This window comes from Oncorhynchus masou, chromosome 6 (assembly GCF_036934945.1).
Source record: "Oncorhynchus masou masou isolate Uvic2021 chromosome 6, UVic_Omas_1.1, whole genome shotgun sequence".
Lineage (NCBI taxonomy): Eukaryota > Metazoa > Chordata > Actinopteri > Salmoniformes > Salmonidae > Oncorhynchus > Oncorhynchus masou.
This window is the reverse complement of record NC_088217.1, coordinates 14,975,513-14,995,022: the sequence shown is the minus strand read 5'-3', so window position 1 is coordinate 14,995,022 and position 19,510 is coordinate 14,975,513. Positions and strand designations below refer to the sequence as shown.

General features: G+C 41.2%; 1 protein-coding gene across 1 annotated transcript in view; it reads right to left on the bottom strand.

The window, feature by feature from the left end:
- Positions 1-19,510, bottom strand: part of LOC135541003 (potassium voltage-gated channel subfamily KQT member 2-like) — a 66,020-nt gene that overhangs the window by 26,009 nt on the left and 20,501 nt on the right. Inside the window, 8 exon segments of the mRNA XM_064967150.1 lie at positions 3,382-3,476; positions 4,156-4,251; positions 4,477-4,587; positions 5,353-5,478; positions 8,201-8,328; positions 8,331-8,375; positions 9,940-10,066; positions 10,443-10,533. Coding sequence (XP_064823222.1) covers positions 3,382-3,476; positions 4,156-4,251; positions 4,477-4,587; positions 5,353-5,478; positions 8,201-8,328; positions 8,331-8,375; positions 9,940-10,066; positions 10,443-10,533 — 819 coding nt within the window.

Below are 19,510 nucleotides of genomic sequence, written 5' to 3'. Positions count from 1 at the left end.
TGGCAACTGCTCGGCCTCCGACTGCAAGGAACTACAGAGGGTAATGTGAAAGGCCCATTACATCACTGAGCCCAAGCTTCCTGCCATCCAGGACCTCTATAACAGGCGGTGTCAAAGGAAGGCCCTGAAAATTGTCAAAGACTCCAGCCACCCTAGTCATAGACTGTTCTCTCTGCTACCACACGGCAAGTGTTAGCAAAGCGCCAAGTCTAGGTCCAAGAGGCTTCTAAACAGCTTCTACCCTCAAGCCATAAGACTCCTGAACATCTAGTCAAATGGCTACCCAGACTGTTCACATTGCCCCTCCCCTCTCCACACCACTGCCACTCTCTGTTGACATCTATGCATAGTCACTTTAATTAACTCTACCTACATGTACATACTACCTCCACTAACCAGTGCCCCCACACAGTGACTCTGTACCGGCACCCCCCTGTATAAATGTTTTACTGCTCCTCTTTAATTACTTGTTACTTTTAGCTCTTGTTCTTATCTGTATTTTTTGAAACTGCACTGTTGGTTAGGGGCTCGTAAGTAAGCATTTCAATGTAAGTAATTCACTTGTTGTATTAGGCGCATGTGACTAATACGATTTGATTCATTTCATGTTTGCTAATGACATCGTCATTATACAATCCAACTCTGTCTGTCATCACATGATCTCGTGGGATGAAGTGAGCTTGTGCACAGTTTTTCCTCCCTAAACAAACACAAAGACTAGACTACATTAAACCTTCACAGATTTCCTTCAGACTTACATCATACATTTCTATAATAACTATACCATCCTTTCGAAACGAATCCACGTGGTAAAATGTAATGTAATGTCCCCTGTGCTTCCGTTGTTAGAGCACAGCGCCACGACACGAACAGCACTCGCTGTTGTTAGCCACTTAGGATAAAAAAGTACATGGCTTTTATTATTATAATGAAGTAAATGTCTATTGGCTTAGACTAAGAATCCATCTGGCCCTTAGCCTCTATCAGGTAACTGCCAAAGTAAAGGACACACTTGAGTAAATGAAGGATAGAAAGTATATTGAAACCAGGTGCTAGAACACAGGTGTGGTTCCTGAGTTAATTAAGCAATTAAAAAAATATTATTTTGGTTACCATGGCTAGAAGAAGAGATCTCAGTGACTTAAAAAGAAATATATATTTCACCTTTATTTAACCAGGTAGGCCAGTTGAGAACAAGTTCTCATGTACAACTGCAACCTGGCCAAGATAAAGCAAAGCAGTGTGACACAAACAACACAGAGTTACACTTGGGATAAACAAACGTACAGTCAATAACACAAAGAATATATATACAGTGTGTGCAAATGGAGTAAGATAAGGAAGGTAAGGCAATAAATAGGCCATAGTGGTGAAATAATTATAATTGAGCAATTAAACACTGGAGTGATTGATGTACAGAAGATGAATGTGCAAGTAGAGATACTGGGGTGCAAAGGAGCAAAAATAAATAACAATATGGGGATGAGGTAGATGGGTGGGCTATTTACAGATGGGCTGTGTACAGGTGCAATGATCGATAAGCTGCTCTGACAGGTGATGCTTAAAGTTAGTGTGGGAGATATAAGAATACAGGTCGCAGTGGTGGGTAGTAGAGGGGTCTCAAAAGAGCATAGGGGAATTAAAGTGTGTGTGTGTGTCACAGTCACCTGGGGCCTCATTAATCAAAAAATATTAGGCTACATTTTATCCATCGCTCATTCAATAGCCACGCATGCTACCATTTATCCATCGCTCATTCAATAGCCACGCATGCTACCATTTATCCATCTCTCATTCAATAGCCACGCATGCTACCATTTATCCATCTCTCATTCAATAGCCACGCATGCTACCATTTATCCATCTCTCATTCAATAGCCACGCATGCTACCATTTATCCATCTCTCATTCAATAACCAAGCATGCTACCATTTATCCATCTCTCATTCAATAGCCACGCATGCTACCATTTATCCATCACTCATTCAATAGCCACACATGCTACCATTTATCCATCACTCATTCAATAGCCAAGCATGCTACCATTTATCCATCTCTCATTCAATAGCCAAGCATGCTACCATTTATCCATCACTCATTCAATAGCCAAGCATGCTACCATTTATCCATCTCTCATTCAATAGCCAAGCATGCTACCATTTATCCATCATTCAATAGCCAAGCATTACCATTTATCCATCACTCATTCAATGCATGCTACCATTTATCCATATCTCATTCAATAGCCAAACATGCTACCATTTATCCATCTCTCATTCAATAGCCAAGCATGCTACCATGTATCCATCATTTCAATCCATCATCTACCATTTATCCATCTCTCATCCAATAACCAAGCATGCTACCATTTATCCATCTCTCATTCAATAGCCAAGCATGCTACCATTTATCCATCACTCATTCAAATAGTCAACCATGCTAGAAAATAAATAGACCGGTAGCCTTGATAGTCTGTGACAGTCTGGATAGGCTACAGTATTGCTGTGCGATTGAAGCGAGACATCATGGCCGAATTTATTTAATCTCAGAGCCTATACCAAGGCATGAAATAGAAACATAATCATCGATTGTTAAATTAAATATTGATCAACAATTTCTCTTTTGCATAGAAGTGTGGGCTATAGCATTTACTTTTAAATTGTTTGAAAGGACAATCAATCTTTCTGAATGCGCGGGTAGTGTTTGTCACTCGCTAGGCGGCACGCATTTTTTATTTGAAAAAGACACTGTAACATTCTCTTAAACCTCTACAGAATTGTGATCAAATTGTCCAACATCTCCAAATCATACAGCAAATGATAGCGTTTTTGTTTCCATCAAATGTGAATGGAAGATGTTTTCCAGGTGGGTTTGTAGCAGGTGGGTTTGTCGCAGGTGGGTTTGTAGCCAAAATTATAGTATGTATCTGATTTATCAATGAAAACATGCGTAGGTGTTGCGTGCGACAGTTTGACAAATGCCAATAATTTGTGGTACACGCAAATCGTAGAATCTCCATGTATGCCAGAATTTAGTAAAAAATGTACACTTGTAGAATTTGTACCAAGGTGCATTGAAGCTGATCATGTTGGCGTTTCGTTTATTTTGGCAGTTAGATCCTGATTAGACATCTTCATTAACCTTCAGATTGTTATTACTATAACTAAACATCTATTGGCTTGGACCAATAACAATCCATCAGACCCGTAGCCTCTACATAGATACTGATTGGACATCTTCATTAACCTTCAGATTGAGGGGAAAGGAATGTCAGAGTGGTGGATCGATGGAGGCAGCGATGGCTGGATCCATATCGGCTGACACAGGAGAGCAGACGGGGACAATTTAAATCTAGGCGCTAATTTACTATATCATCAATACCTGTACATCGGTGAGGATACGGTGCGTTCGTAATAATCCCACGTCGACTCCAGGTCTGGCCGGGTGAGATTAGTGGCGTAGAAGCGCCACCCGGCCTAAATAGAAGAGAGATAGATAGATTAACTAAAGGAGAGAGCAGGATGAATAATACATGGTGAGAGAAAGAAATAGAGAGAGAAGTGCATGGTTTTGCATGAATACAGCGTTTCCTTTATGTTTTCATACAAATATTTGCGTGTACACTATATGTAGGTATGAACAGCAAGCAGGGAATTACTAAGTGAGCCCTATTACTCATGTCTTGGCAGAGGCAACTCACACTCCGATATCTATCACTGTGTGTGTACCGTCTAAGCTGTCTTTCTCTGGCCTGTGTGTGGGTGCTTTCACATCATTGTCTGATTGGGCGACTGGAGTGTTTGGCGTTTTCACATCATTGTCTGATTGGGTGACTGGAGTGTTTTGGGACCAGGGAAACCAACATTAATTCTAGTAGTTGACTGAGAAGTGGGTTCAGGATCCAGAACTAGAGTACCAGGTATTGTGACATGGAAAGTTTTGCCTCATATAAACACGCTAGAATGGTGGCGTCATGTAGAATGTTTGTCTTGGAAAGAGTACCCTGAAACTGTTCATTTACATTCTTGTGGAAGCTAAGATGGTCAATTGAACCCCACCAGGACACCAGATTACTAGGATTCCATATCACCAGGATTTGAGTGAAAACGCTCTAAATGTTGTTTTTTAGACTGGGTAAGCTCCTGGTTTATTTACCTGAATAAGTCCTGCCGCAGGATTCCGCCTCTTCTCAAAGTGTTTTTGTCGATGTTGCTCCTGGACCTTCAAGGCGAAGCCAGAGCCCAAGATCCCCTTAGAGATACAGACAAGCTGTTAGTCACAACAACGAGCCTCTGGAAAACATGATCAATTCACAGTTACATAATGAAGTCTTACTTCAGAGTAACGCTTGACTATCAAATTGCAAATGCTTCGTGGCACTAATTTTCTGAGTTTCTTCAGTAGCCCTCCATTTCCTTGCATTAAGTGCACATTACTAAGTTACTTCAGTAATTTCTTTGGATAAAAAAATCTTACTGCTGGAAGTGCAAAGAAAGATACTCCAATCAGGGTGAAGGTGGCAGCGAGAAGACGTCCGTTCCACGTTATGGGAAACTTGTCTCCGTAGCCAATGGTAGTCAGGGTGATCTGAGAAGGCAATTGGCAGACATATTGAATTACACCTTTGTTATCAATATTCAGAGTGCTTTTTCCATCTCACACGAAGCTGTTACATGCAACAAGCCAATCATACTCCGAGGCTGTTATTCAGATGGTCTCTCATGAAGGGTGACATAAGAAGATACCACTTGTCATGCTAAGTCCCAAGGTTGAATTACATTCATCTCCTCTTTCTTTAGATTCTCAGTTAACACAAGTACTGGGTGTTGTATAAGGACCTATAGAAAATATCCTATTAAGAAATGCTGGGTGTTTTATAAGGACCTATAGAAAATATCCTATTAAGAAATGCTGGGTCTTTTATAAGGACCTATAGAAATGATCTTATAAAGAAATGCTGGGTCTTTTATAAGGACCTATAGAAAATATCCTATTAAGAAATGCTGGGTGTTTTGTGGTGACTGAAATGCTTCTGGCTATTTCATGGGGACGTCCAAAAATGATGTTTAAACAACCGCTGGGTGTTTAGTTGAGACATGACAAACTTAGCCTATTAGCAACCGCTGATTGTTTAGTTGGGACCTGACAAACTTAGCCTATTAGCAACCGCTGAGTGTGGGGACATACATTCTCCTATCAGCAACCCACTGAGTGTTTCATGGGGACATACATTCTCCTATCAGCAACCCACTGAGTGTGGGGTTATCAGCTGAGTGAGACAGACATTGTCCCATTAGCAACCACTGGGAAGGGTTTGGAAGAAAATGTGGAACCAGACTGAGAAAGACTTACCAGGCCCCACCACAGTGCGTCTGCGTAGGTCTCAAACTGGTCGTTGTCCTCTTTTTCTGCCAGGTAGACCAGGAAGGACGCCAGGATGAGGCAGAGGAAGCCGATGTACCACGCCGTGATCAGCTCCTGCAAAAAGTCAAAGATCAGAAAGAAATGAAAACAATACAGCTACGGCATATTCATTTCAAGATCAGAGTATCGAAGCAATATTACCTTTGAGAGGAAACTTTCTTTATTAAATGAATAGATGCTAGCTATTTGCATATTTATTTTATGACCAGAGTACGAATAAAAAAGTATTGCATTTATTTATTTTTTACCTTTATTTAACTAGGCAAGTAACTGGGCTCTGGCTGGGCCACTCAAAGACATTCAGAGACTTGTCCCGAAGCCACATTGTCTTGGCTGTGTGCTTAGGGTTGTTGCCCTGTTAGAAGGTGAACCTTCATCCCAAACCTGTGCGCTCTGGTGCAGGTTTTCATCAAGGATCTCTCAGTTCTTTGCTAGGTTCATCTTTGCCTCGATCATGACTAGTCTCCCAGTCTCTGCCACTGAAGAACATCCACACAACATGATGCTGCCACCACCATGCTTCACTGTAGGAATGGTGCTATTTTTCTTCCAGACATGACGCTTGGCATCCCGGCCAAAGGGTTCAATCTTGGTTACATCATAACAGTGAATCTTGTTTCTCATGGTCTGAGAGTCTTTTGGCAAACTCCAAGCGGGCTGTCATGTGCCTTTTACTGGGGAGTGGCTTCCGTCTGGTCACTCTACCATAAAGTTCTGAATGGTGGAGTGCTGCAGAGATAGTTGTCCTTCTGGAAGGTTCTACCATCTCACAGAGGAACTCTAGAGCTCTGTCAGAGTGACCATTGGGTTGTTGGTCACATCCCTGACCAAGGCCCTTCTCCCCTGATTTCTTAGTTTGGCCGGGCAGCCAGTTCTAGGAGGTCTTGGTGTTTCCAAACTTCTTTCATTCAAGAATGATGGAGGCCACTGTGTTCTTGGGGACCTTCAATGCTGCAGACATTTTTTGGTAGATCTGTGTCTCGCCACAATCCTGTCTCGGAGCTGTTTGGATAATTCCTTCGACCTCATGGCTTGGTTTTTGCTCTGACATGCACTGTTAACTGTGGGACTCTATGTAGACGGGTGTGTGTCTTTCAAAATCATGTCCAATCAATTGAATTTACCACAGGTGGACTCAATTCAAGATGTAGAAACATCAAAGATGATCAATAGAAACAGGATGCACCTGACCTCAAATTTGAGTCTCATACCAAAGGTTCTGAATACTTGTAAATAAGGTATTTCTGTTTTGAATTTTTTTCTACATTTGCTAAAATGTATAAAAATCTGTTTTCACCTTGTCATTATCGGGTATTGTGTGTAGATTTTTATATATTTAATCCATTTTAGAAGAAGGCCATAACATAACTAAATTTGGAAAAAGTCAAGGGGTCTGAATACTTTCCGAAGGCACTGTATGCATTTAGTGTAAACAGAGCACCAGCACATTTTTACATTTACATTTGACATTTTAGTCATTTAGCAGACACTCTTATCCAGAGCAACGTACTATGACTAAGATTATATTTTTATTTTTTTATTTAACTCGGCAAGTCAGTTAAGAACAAATTCTTATTTACAATGACGGCCTACCAAAAGGCAAAAGGCCTCCTGCGGGGATGGGGGCCTGGGATAAAAAAAATATTTAAAAAATACAATATAAATATAGGACAAAAAGATGGTGGTTGTCCCACCTAGATATCTGATGATGAATGCACTGACTGCAAGTCAAATGTCCCTAAAGAAAGTTGCTTTCAGCAAAGTCAGTCAAGTGGAGTTAGAACCTCTTGCCTCAAAGAATTCTGTTCAATCAGAAAGTCTCTCTTAAATATCAACATCCAGGAGAAAAACCCTTCCTTTATCAGTGTTAATATATTGCAACACGACAAGGCTGCACATCTATCTAGCTGTTCCATCTCACAGGCAGGCAGAAGACAGGTAACGGTGTGTACAAATCCAATAAGAGTCGATAGTCCATGGCAGCTTTGGACTCTGCACTGTCAGACTCAGGACCTGATCCATTTTGCCCTGACATACTTCTCTACCAGGAGATCTCATTAGACACTCCACCGCCCTCTGCTCTTCCTCTCCCCGGCTCTCTATGGGAACTGTGTTGCTATGCATCACTGGGAGACACTTAAGGAGCCACTCTGGGACCACTGGGAAACACTCTTATTCCCCATTGAAAGTGCTCAATTTATCAGACCAAATGTGTGTTCCAAATGGAACCCTATTTCCTATATAGTGCACTACTTTTGACCAGAGCTCTATGAGCCCTGGTCAAAAGTAGTGCACTACATAGAGCATAGGGTGCTATTTGGGACTCAGTCCAAGCTTCGGGAGCCTTTGATAAATTGAAGGGTACATCTAGTTAGTTAAAGTGGGTACGAGATCGGTCACAGCATGCCCTTTGGAGAGCTTGATGATGAGTTGTTGTCTGTACTGAGGGTGTATTAGATCAATCTGAGAGCTGTAATGTAATGTCCCCAGAAGTTGTTGTTCGGCAGATGGTTGTTGAAGTCACCTGTCAATCAATCTGGTTAGAGGGTGGGGACAGTGTTAATGTCATACAGCTGGTTGTGTGATCAATTAACTTAGATCGATACATTTGACATGTGGTATCAGTTGACTTGACTTGTCTGTGGAAGCTCAAATCTAGATATTGGATTGATAGAAACATGCTGCAATGCGGGCAAGGAGCCAGATTGGGGTGGCGAGGTACAAGCATCAGATCAATCAATCACACACACTCCATCCAGCCCTGGTCTTTGATTACCTTGCTGTGAGCGTAGACAACAGATCCCAGGAGTTTCCAGGTGCCTCCACGACGGTCCATCCGGATCATGCGCAGGATCTGCAGGAATCTCAAACTCCGGATGGCCGACGTAGCAAAGACGTTCCCTGGGTTCCCGCCGCCAGCACAGAGATGGATGCAATCAGCACCATGACGTCTGGGAAAGATGGACATTTATACAAAATTTCCAAAATCATTCAAAAAGTATATATTTAATGCGATATGTTTAAAAATATATATATCACAGGACATAAAAAAATAATCAACCTTAAGAGTGTATAAAATACATGGACAATAAATGGACAACAGAGTTGAATTCAGAATTCAGTTGTGAGGAAATCAAGGATCTCTATACAGTTCAATACACAACCTGACCCACATTTTTCCCTGAAAACATCACCTCTCTACAGTTTATTGTGGGGTTCCCCAACTGGGGAATTTGGTAGTAATTTTGGTAATTACCAGAAAATATATGTCAATCTATCGTAACTTTGATAACTTATACTTGAGTAACAATTTTTTATGTATTTATATAAAGTATAAAAATGCATATCTGTGTCCATGAGTTTCTAGTAGACAGAACATATGGTCTAATTAATGAAAAAGCATCTAATCAACAATGGTATTATTTTCAATTCAGTTAAATAAAGGTTAAATAAAAAAGACTGTGCAACTATTTCAACTATTGACTTTTTTCACAACTGCCACCAGTTTGACGCCAAAACATTGACAACAAATACATATTGACAAAGTAAAATAAATAAGGATATTTCATGATGAAACCCTGATGTAAGTTGTTTTGTCTGCTGCTGTTGGACCAGGTCTCTCTTGAAAAATAGATTTTATCTCAATGAGAAAAAACTCAATAAATAAAGGTAAAACATATTTTTTAAATAAATGCTATTCACTAAGTTGATGGTTTATATTTAAGATGTTTTACAGATTTGTCATTCGATATATATATATTTGATCATATTTCATTATTTTCTATATTTTACATGTGATAAGGCCACACAGAGGGCCAGAGATAATCTGAAGTACCCAAAAGATGTCTTGTGATAGATTACAATAAAATCCTTGAAAGATACAACAATTCTGATAGTTTACTGGTAAACTTGGAAAGTTTCCAGTAATATACCTTCCCTGACAATCCGCTCAAGAAAAAAAAAAAATTGGCCAGCGGCTGAATCTAGTTGATGATCCCTGATTTATTGGGTTCAAGTCACAGGAGGTTGGTGGCACCTTAATTGAGGAGAATGAGCTTGTGGTAATGGCTGGAGTGGAATCAGTGGAATGGTATCAAACACATGGTTTCCATGTGCTTGATTTCATTCCATGAGCTCCGTTCCAGACATTATTATGAGCCGTCCTCCCCTCAGCAGTCTGAGTTCAAGTACTGAAGGTTGCTGATGGATAAAAGTTGTTAGAGGGGTGCTAGCCATAGGTACTGTTGGGAAGGATTTGATGAAGCACCACTAACTACAGCCAGCAGCCACCTCGATAATACATGGTGGCCATTTTGTGCCTGCACAACCACCACAAATCTGTTTGGGGGCAGAGGGGAAGGGAGAAGTATGGGTATATTTGGCCTAAATTGAGCAGAAGATAAAACAGTCCATGGAACGAATGACTGCTGCCGGACAGTATTATCTCACTGATGACAGAGACCAGGCACACAGTGACACAGAAAAGACCACAGGCGCAGCTGCGGTCGACCTCACCGATCACGCAGAAGGGCTTGCGGGCGAATTTCAGACGGCCCCTCCATCCTCTGTATCTGCAGCAACATCCGGCGGCCCATATCCTCACTATGTACTCCACGCCGAACACCACGATGGTGACTATTTCCTGTTAAGGGAGAAAGGCTTCCTGTTACATCACAGCGTTGCCAGAGGCATTCATAACGCACATAATTCTGATATTATCAGAATAGTTTTGCAAAGATAATATGGTTACCCCAAAACTAAGGAAATTAGAAGAAAATTATTCATATAGTATGTGTATATAGTCAGAACTGAGAGAGACATTTAGCAACTACTTTCTTACAGTATGAATTGGTTATATTATGAACAGCCAGCACAAGCCATGTTTCTCCAGACTTAAAGCGTTATTCCACCACTTTTCTACCTCATATTCATTATCTCCAGCACAAAACCATTGTCTACATATGTGCAAATGGCATGCTACTGATACCCGTCATGCAAGTGTGAACCAAAGTGCCTACCAGTATATACAAGGCATCTTCAGAACTCTTCTCATACTCCTTAATGGTGGAAAACACAGAGAGGACCAGACAGGAGAAGACCAGCACAAAACTGTAGATAACAAGATAAGAGATAACATGTTCAATTACAAACTGTTTCCTTCTCCACCGATAATCACTATAAGTACCCACATACACAGCAGGCAAGACAATCGATCTGCAAGTAATTCCAATTCCACACACAGAAGTCTGCTGGGGTTTCAGTGGCTCCTTCACAAATTCAATTGATTAATCTGGAAATGATGAGGTCCACTGACAGTATCCCTCCCAAGCCATAAGGCGACATATGAGATTTTGCAGGCCATTCAGGAAATTAGTCTGACTGTAGCTGCTTAGAAACCCAAGAGGGTTTCAGTCCAATATACTGCATCAGAGCTGGGTAGAAGGGGAAAAATAAACTTATTAACAGATCTGTCTGATTTTTCACTCTTTGGTCAAATCAAATTTTATTGGTCACATACTGTACACATGGTTAGCAGATGTTAATGCGAGTGTAGCGAAATGCTTGGTTACACAGGTTGACGTTATAGTAGACAGCGATGTTATAGTAGGTAGATATGTTACAGTAGACAGAGATGTTACAGTAGACAGAGATGTTATAGTAGGTAGATATGTTACAGTAGACAGAGATGTTACAGTAGACAGAGATATTATAGTAGACATAGATGTTACAGTGGACAGAGATGTTATAGTAGACAGAGATGTTACAGTAGACAGAGATATTATAGTAGACAGAGATATTATAGTAGACAGAGATATTATAGTAGACAGATGTTATAGTAGACAGATGTTACAGTAGGCAGATATGTTACAGTAGACAGAGATGTTACAGTAGACAGAGATATTATAGTAGACAGATGTTATAGTAGACAGATGTTACAGTAGGCAGATATGTTACAGTAGACAGAGATGTTACAGTAGACAGAGATATTATAGTAGACAGAGATGTTACAGTAGACAGAGATGTTACAGTAGACAGAGATGTTACAGTAGACAGAGATGTTATAGTAGACAGAGATGTTACAGTAGACAGAGATATTATAGTAGACAGATGTTACAGTAGGCAGAGATGTTACAGTAGACAGAGATGTTACAGTAGGCAGAGATGTTACAGTAGACAGAGATATTACAGTAGACAGATGTTACAGTAGGCAGAGATGTTACAGTAGACAGAGATGTTACAGTAGGCAGAGATGTTACAGTAGACAGAGATATTATAGTAGACAGAGATATTATAGTAGACAGATGTTATAGTAGACAGATGTTACAGTAGGCAGATATGTTACAGTAGACAGAGATGTTACAGTAGACAGAGATGTTACAGTAGACAGAGATGTTACAGTAGGCAGAGATGTTACAGTAGGCAGAGATGTTACAGTACGCAGAGATGTTATAGTAGACAGAGATATTATAGTAGACAGATGTTATAGTAGACAGATGTTACAGTAGGCAGATATGTTACAGTAGACAGAGATGTTACAGTAGACAGAGATGTTACAGTAGACAGAGATGTTACAGTGGACAGAGATATTATAGTAGACAGAGATGTTACAGTAGACAGAGATATTATAGTAGACAGAGATGTTACAGTAGACAGAGATGTTACAGTAGGCAGAGATGTTACAGTAGACAGAGATATTATAGTAGACAGAGATATTATAGTAGACAGATGTTATAGTAGACAGATGTTACAGTAGACAGAGATGTTACAGTAGACAGAGATGTTATAGTAGGCCGATGTTATAGTAGACAGATCTTATAGTAGACAGTTGTTATAGTAGACAAATGTTATAGTAGACAGGTGTTATGGTAGATAGATGTTATAGTTGACAGATATGTTACAGTAGACAGATATGTTATAGCAGACAGAGATGTTATAGTAGACAGATATGTTAAAGTAGACAGATATGTTACAGTAGACAGATATGTTACAGTAGACAGAGATGTTATAGTAGACAGATGTTATAGTAGACAGAGATGTTACAGTAGACAGATGTTATAGTAGACAGATATGTTATAGTAGGCAGATATGTTATAGTAGACATATATGTTATAGGAGACAGAGATGTTACAGTAGACAGATAGATATAATACATTAGACAGATGTTGTAGGAGACAGAAGTGTTATAGCAGACAGAGATGTTATAGTAGACAGAGATGTTATAGTAGACAGATATGTTATAGTAGACAGATATGTTATAGTAGGCAGATATGTTATAGTAGACAGATATGTTATAGTAGACAGATATGTTATAGTAGACAGATATGTTATAGTAGACAGATAGATATATTACATTAGACAGATGTTGTAGGAGACAGAAGTGTTATAGCAGACAGAGGTGTGAAGGTTGGAGTTGTGGCGAGGGGGAGATGAGGAAATTCTAGAACAGGAAGTGAGATAACAGGAAAAGGCGAAAGAAAATGAGAGAATATGTATTGAAGACAGTATTGCTATTCCCAGAGTACTACACCACAGCATTGTGGTGTCTCCCTAAGGAAAGACGTATAGTGACTTCAAATCAAATCACATTTTATTGGTCACATAAACATGTTTAGCAGATGTTATTGCGGGTGTAGCAAAATGCTTGTGTTTCTAGCTCCAACAATGCAGTAATATCTAACAATTTCACAACAATACACACAATACACACAAATTAAAAGAATGGAATTAAGAATATATGAATATTTGATGTCAGAGCGGCATAGACTAAAATACAGTAGAATAGAATAGAATACAGTATATACATATGAGATGAGTAATGCATAGACTAAGATACAGTAGAATAGAATAGAATACAGTATATACATATGAGATGAGTAATGCATAGACTAAAATACAGTAGAATAGAATACAGTATATACATATGAGATGAGTAATGCATAGACTAAGATACAGTAGAATAGAATAGAATACAGTATATACATATGAGATGAGTAATGCATAGACTAAGATACAGTAGAATAGAATAGAATACAGTATATACAGATGAGATGAGTAATGCATAGACTAAGATACAGTAGAATAGAATAGAATAGAATACAGTATATACATATGAGATGAGTAATGCATAGACTAAAATACAGTAGAATAGAATAGAATACAGTATATACTGTACATATGAGATGAGTAATGCAAAATATGTAAACATTATTAAAGAGACTAGTGTTCCCTTATTAAAGTGGCCAGTGATTTCAAGTATATGTATATCGAGCAGCAGTCGCTAAGGTGCTAGTGATGGCTATTTAACAGTCTGATGGCCTTGAGATAGACTGAAAAACAGCTTCTCTCGGTCCTAGCTTTGATGACCCTGTACTGACCTCGCCTTCTGGATGATAGTGGAGTGAACAGGCAGTGGATCGGGTGGTTGTTGTCCTTCAGGATCTTTTTGGCCTTCCTGTGGCATCGGGGGCTGTAGGTGTCCTGTAAGGCAGGTAGTTTTCCCCTAGTGATGGGTTGGGCAGACCACACCACCCTCTGGAGAGGCCTGCGGTTGCGGGCGGTACCGTTGTCATACTAGGCAGTGATACAGCCCGACAGGATGCTCTCAATTGTGCATCTGAAAAAGTTTGAGTGTTTTAGGTGTCAAGCCACATTTATTCAGCCTCCTGAGGTTGTTGCGTTGTTGCGCCTTCTTCACCACACTGTCGGTGTGGGTGGACCACTTCAGTTTGTCAGTGATGTGTACGCTGAGGAAGTCCACTGTTGTCCCGTGGATGTGGATAGGGGGGTGCTCCCTCTGCGGTTTTCGGAACTCAATGAGACTTTGTGGTTAAACAAAGGTTCAGTAAAATAAAAAAAGATACTTAAAGTGATACTTCACAAAATCTAAGTTCGTCAGATGTTTTCAAACCTCAAAATTTGAAAAATGTCAAGACGCCTCCGTGCTCAGAGCATCTGTTGTGTAGATCCAAGTAAATCCCAAATTAATGGCAAAGATATGCAGCAACTAATTTAAGCATTTTAAATTGACTATCCAATTAATGGCTTGAAACTGTGAACAGATGGTGTGGGATGTGGACTCATCTCAATATTAAACAGCACTTTGCTGTTTCTCGTCTAAGAATGTCTCACGGCTTGATTTTGACTGACAGTCTAGGGACTTATTTAAAGTGATAGTCTAAACATAAACATTTCTCACTTTGAATATACCACATGCTCATTAAACCCAAATGGATCCAAAACCGAGGCCACCAACACATTTTCCTTGACTGCATTCGCACTGCAGTCGGAATGATAGTGATATGCGGTTGTTTTATCCTCTTAACAGTTTCGGTCAATGAACTGATTGTAAGTGGCCATGGAAGAGAGCATCCGCAAAATGACTCCATTACCGGTCAAAAGTTTTAGAACACCTACTCATTCAAGGTTTTTTTTTATTTTTTATTACTATTTTCTACATTGTAGAACAATAGTAAAGACATAACTATGAAATAACACATGTGGAATCATGTAGTAACCAAAAAGTGTTAAACAAATCAAAATATATTTAATATTTGAGATTCTTCAAATAGCCACCCTTTGCCTTGATGACAGCTTTGCACACTCTTGGCATTCTCTCAACCAGCTTCACCTGGAACGCTTTTCCAACAGTCTTGAAGGAGTTCCCACATATGCTGAGCACTTGTTGCCAGCTTTTCCTTCACTCTGCAGTCCAACTCGTCCCAAACCATCTCAATTGGGTTGAGGTCGGGGATTGCGGAAGCCAGGTCAACTGATGCAGCACTCCATCACTCCCCTTCTTGGTAAAATAGCCCTTACACAGCCTGGAGGTGTGTTGGGTCATTGTCCTGTTGAAAAACAAATGATAGTCCCACTAAGCCCAAACCAGATGGGATGGAGTATCACTGTGGAATGCTGTGGTAGCCATGCTGGTTAAGTGTACCTTGAATTCTAAATAAATCACAGACAGTGTCACCAGCAAAGCATCCCCGTATGATCACTCCTCCTCCATGCTTCATGGTGGGAACCACACATGCGGAGATCTGTTCACCCACACCGCATCTCACAAAGACACGTCGGTTGGAATCGAAAAGCTCCAATTTGGACTCCAGACCAAATGACACATTTCCATCGGTCAAATGTCCATTGCTTGTGTTTCTTGGCCCAAGCAAGTCTCTTCTTATTATTGGTGTTCTTTAGTAGTGGTTTCTTTGCAGCAATTCGACCATGAAGACCTGATTCACACAGTCACCCCTGAACAGTTGATGTTGAGATTTGTCTGTTACTTGAACTCTTTTTTTGACCTGCAATTTCTGAGGCTGGTAACTTGAATGAACTTGTCCTCTGCAGCAGAGGTAACTCTGGGTCTTCCATTCCTGTGGCAGTCCTCATGAGAGCCTATTTTAGCATAGCACTTGATGGTTTTTGCGACTGCACTTAAAAAACACTCAAAGTTCTTGAAATGTTCCATATTGACTGACCTTCATGTCTTAAAGTAATGATGGACTGTTGTTTCTCTTTGCTTATTTGAGATGTTCTTTCTATAATATGGACTGGGTCTTTTACCAAGTCACAACACAACTGATTGGCTGAAACGCATTAAGAATTAAAGAAATTCCACAAATTAACTTTTAAGAAGGCACACCAGTTAATTGAAATGCATTCCAGGTGACTACCTCATGAAGCTGGTTGAGAGAATGCCAAGAGTGTGCAAAGTTGTTATCAAGGCAGAGGGTGGCTTTTGGCTTTGGCTATGCCAAATCAAAATATATTTTGATTTGTTTCACACTTTTTTGATTATTAGATGATTCCATATGTGTTGTTTCATAGTTTTGATGTCTTCACTGTTATTCTACAATATAGAAAATAGTCAAAATAAGGAAAAACCCTTGAATGAGTAGGTGCTCTAAAACTTTTGACCGGTAATGTACACGTAAAATGTTGTATCGTTTCAAGGACAACTGAGGGAGACATCTGCTGTCTATTATGGCTGACAATGCTTCCCCTGGCACATCAATGTGTGATGCATAACATTTCCAACAAGGGAAAATGGGTAGCGCCTCGTCACCAGGACAGCAGCTGAGTCACAAATGGCACGCTATTTCCCTTTAAAGTACATTGTTCACACTGTGGGCCTCGGTCAAACGTAGTGAACTATGTAGGGAATAGGGTGCCATTTGTGGATGTAGACAGATAGTACAACCAGTGCTCAAAACAGAGTCGCTGCAGACTCATTAGACCCCTTCGTCTACGTGGAAACAGTTGTCTAGTACGTAGATGAAACATCCCACGTCAGTGCGCTTACAGCCATTTGAAGATAGAAACGGATGAATCATTGGATGAACAGTGCTGTATCGGGGATGAGAAAAGAGAGAGAGAGAAAAAAGTTTGTCCTACTACTTAAAACCTAGACTATAATCCTTTTAACATTTTATAAGCATGTATGAATCTTTACAATGTATTGTAATAGGTATTATTATATGGTATTATATTTCTGGATACCAACATTTAAACTTACTCAAAATTGATGTTTTTTAGTCATGACACTGCGTTTGGCTAATAAACTTGGGTCAATGGAACCTACCTATCATGTTCTAATAACAGATAATGCAAGCATGGCTGCAGGGAGTTTCAACCATATTCCTCACACCAGTCCAATATTTAGTAAATCTATGAGGGAGCGTGTATGAGTGCACACTTCAGGACAGGGTACAGAATAGGGATAGTCTAAAGCTCTATAGGCTAAGCTGGAGACGTACAGGATGTAAACCAAACCATGCTCTGTTTCATGTCTGGGCCTACTCCTCTGTCTGGGCCTACTCCTCTGTCTGGGCCTGCTCCTCTGTCTGGGCCTGCTCCTCTGTCTGGGCCTGCTCCTCTGTCTGGGCCTGCTCCTCTGTCTGGGCCTGCTCCTCTGTAGAGGATGAGCAGCAGGGTTGAAGGATTCCTTTTCCTTTTGTATCGCTTATCTCCCTCTTAAGGTATTAGTCTGGGTCCTAGAGAATGGTCTCTCTCCTCTCTCCATCGCGCTCTCTCTCAGATATCACCAGGCTCTGGTCATTGATAAACCCATTCCTGGGGTCGTTTTTGCAATAGAAGGCTGCTCTTCTTCCCTCACAGTGTCAGTGGGGTGGGCTACAGTAAGCCGTCACACCATCTCGCCTAGGGCTCAGACAGATGCTGCCAGACAGGCTGGAAGAAATACAGCGCACTCAGCAGCAGCAATAGCAGTACAGGGAGTACAGAGAGCCAGAGGACAAGTCAGACCTGCAGCATAGCATCTCTACCAGCGCTGTGGAGGATAAGGGGGGGAGAGGCAAGAGAGGGAGAGAGAGAAAAAGGAGATGTAGAAAGACAGAGAAGGTGAAAATTAAAGAGGTAAAGAGAGGGAATAAAAAGAGAAAACGACTGCACTCCACACAAGCCCCCACAGTGCTCCAGCAAGCAGCACGGGGGCAGTGGATCAAAAAAACTCAACGCACAAATAAAATAACAGATAGCCCTGCAGTCACTTCTCACTTGGGTGTGTATGTGTTTGTCTGTCTGTGTGTAGGCATGTTTGTTTTTAATTTCTCCCAGTGACACTGTCTGGAGTTAAGCAGCAATCAGCTAATGCAGCTACTATGTACTTTTATTTTGATTCATAACAACAACAAAAAATGTACTCCGTTTTCTCCCCTACTTCGAGGTATCCAATTGGTAGTTACAGTCTCGTCTCATCACTGCAACTCCCGTACGGATTCGGGAGAGGTGAAGGTCGAGAGCAGTGTGTCCTCCGAAACTCAACCCAGCTGAGCTGCACTGCTTCTTGACACAATGCCCACTTAACCCGGAAGCCAGCCGCACCAATGTGTCGGAGTATACATGGCGACCATGTCAGTGTGCACTGCGCCCGGCCCGCCCCAGGAGTTGCTAGTGCGCGATGGGACAAGACATCCCTGCCGGCCAAACCCTCCCCCTAACCCGCACGACGCTGGGCCAATTGTATGCTGTCCCATGGGTCTCCCGGTCACGGCTGGCTGCGACAGAGCCTGGACTCGAATCCAGAATCTCTAGTGGCACAGCGACGCAGTGCCTTGGACCACCGCGCCACTTGGGAGGCAGCTACTATGTACTTTTAATGTAATCTCAACTGCAGTCCAGGTCTTTTGGTTCTGCTGAAACACAGTGATAACATTAAGCTACATTCCCCTCAGCATACCCTGTACATCTCCGCCATGCAAATGAGTTCACGGAAAAGCGCTCTCCAGCAGGGAATACGTGGTTGAAGGTCAGCGCTCTCATCTGGGCCCAGTGACTTCGCTGAAACCTCTGGTTGGATTTGAGGAGACCGAGCTAATTGGTGCCACCACCACCAACTATTCTGTCCGAAGTGTTTTTGAACATGTCGAACACAGCCCAGTTAAAAATGGAGGCCCGCTTTGAACTCAGAGAGTGATGCTCGCTGGAACGATCGATCGGTCAGTTTTCGGCATGTGAGGTTGGAGTATCATAAAGCCTGAAGGAGCAAATTGAGAATATGATAGTGAATCATGCATTCTGATGGTCAATGACGAACATGGGAAGGATTCATGAAGAATGACAATTAAAAAACACTCTACTTAGAATCGAAAGCTACTTGTACGATAGGATTGTTTTAGAAAGTGTAGTAGTATCAAGGTGGGTTTGGTATACGGCACGGGAGGCTGGTGAGGGGAGGACATGTCAAAACAATGGCTGGAATGGTGTGAATGGAAAGTTATCAAACACATGGAAACCATGTGTTTGATACCAATCCATTCATTCTGTTCCAGCCATTACTGTGAGCCAGCTCGTCCTTCCCAATTAAGGTGCCACCAGCCACCTGTGCTATAGAGGTATGTAAGTTGTAACATGGGTTGATGCTGTCTGGCAGTCCCTAAGCTATGACCTTGATGAGGTGCTGCATATTTCAGGTGTGTGTGTGTGTGTGTGTGTGTGTGTACAGTATGTGTGTTTGCTCTCTCCTTGACACAACCACCTCTGAGGACAGAGGCATCGATTACAGCTCATAAGGCTGTGGTCAATATACTGTACAGGGCTTCAACAGATGACTTGACCCCTCAGACCA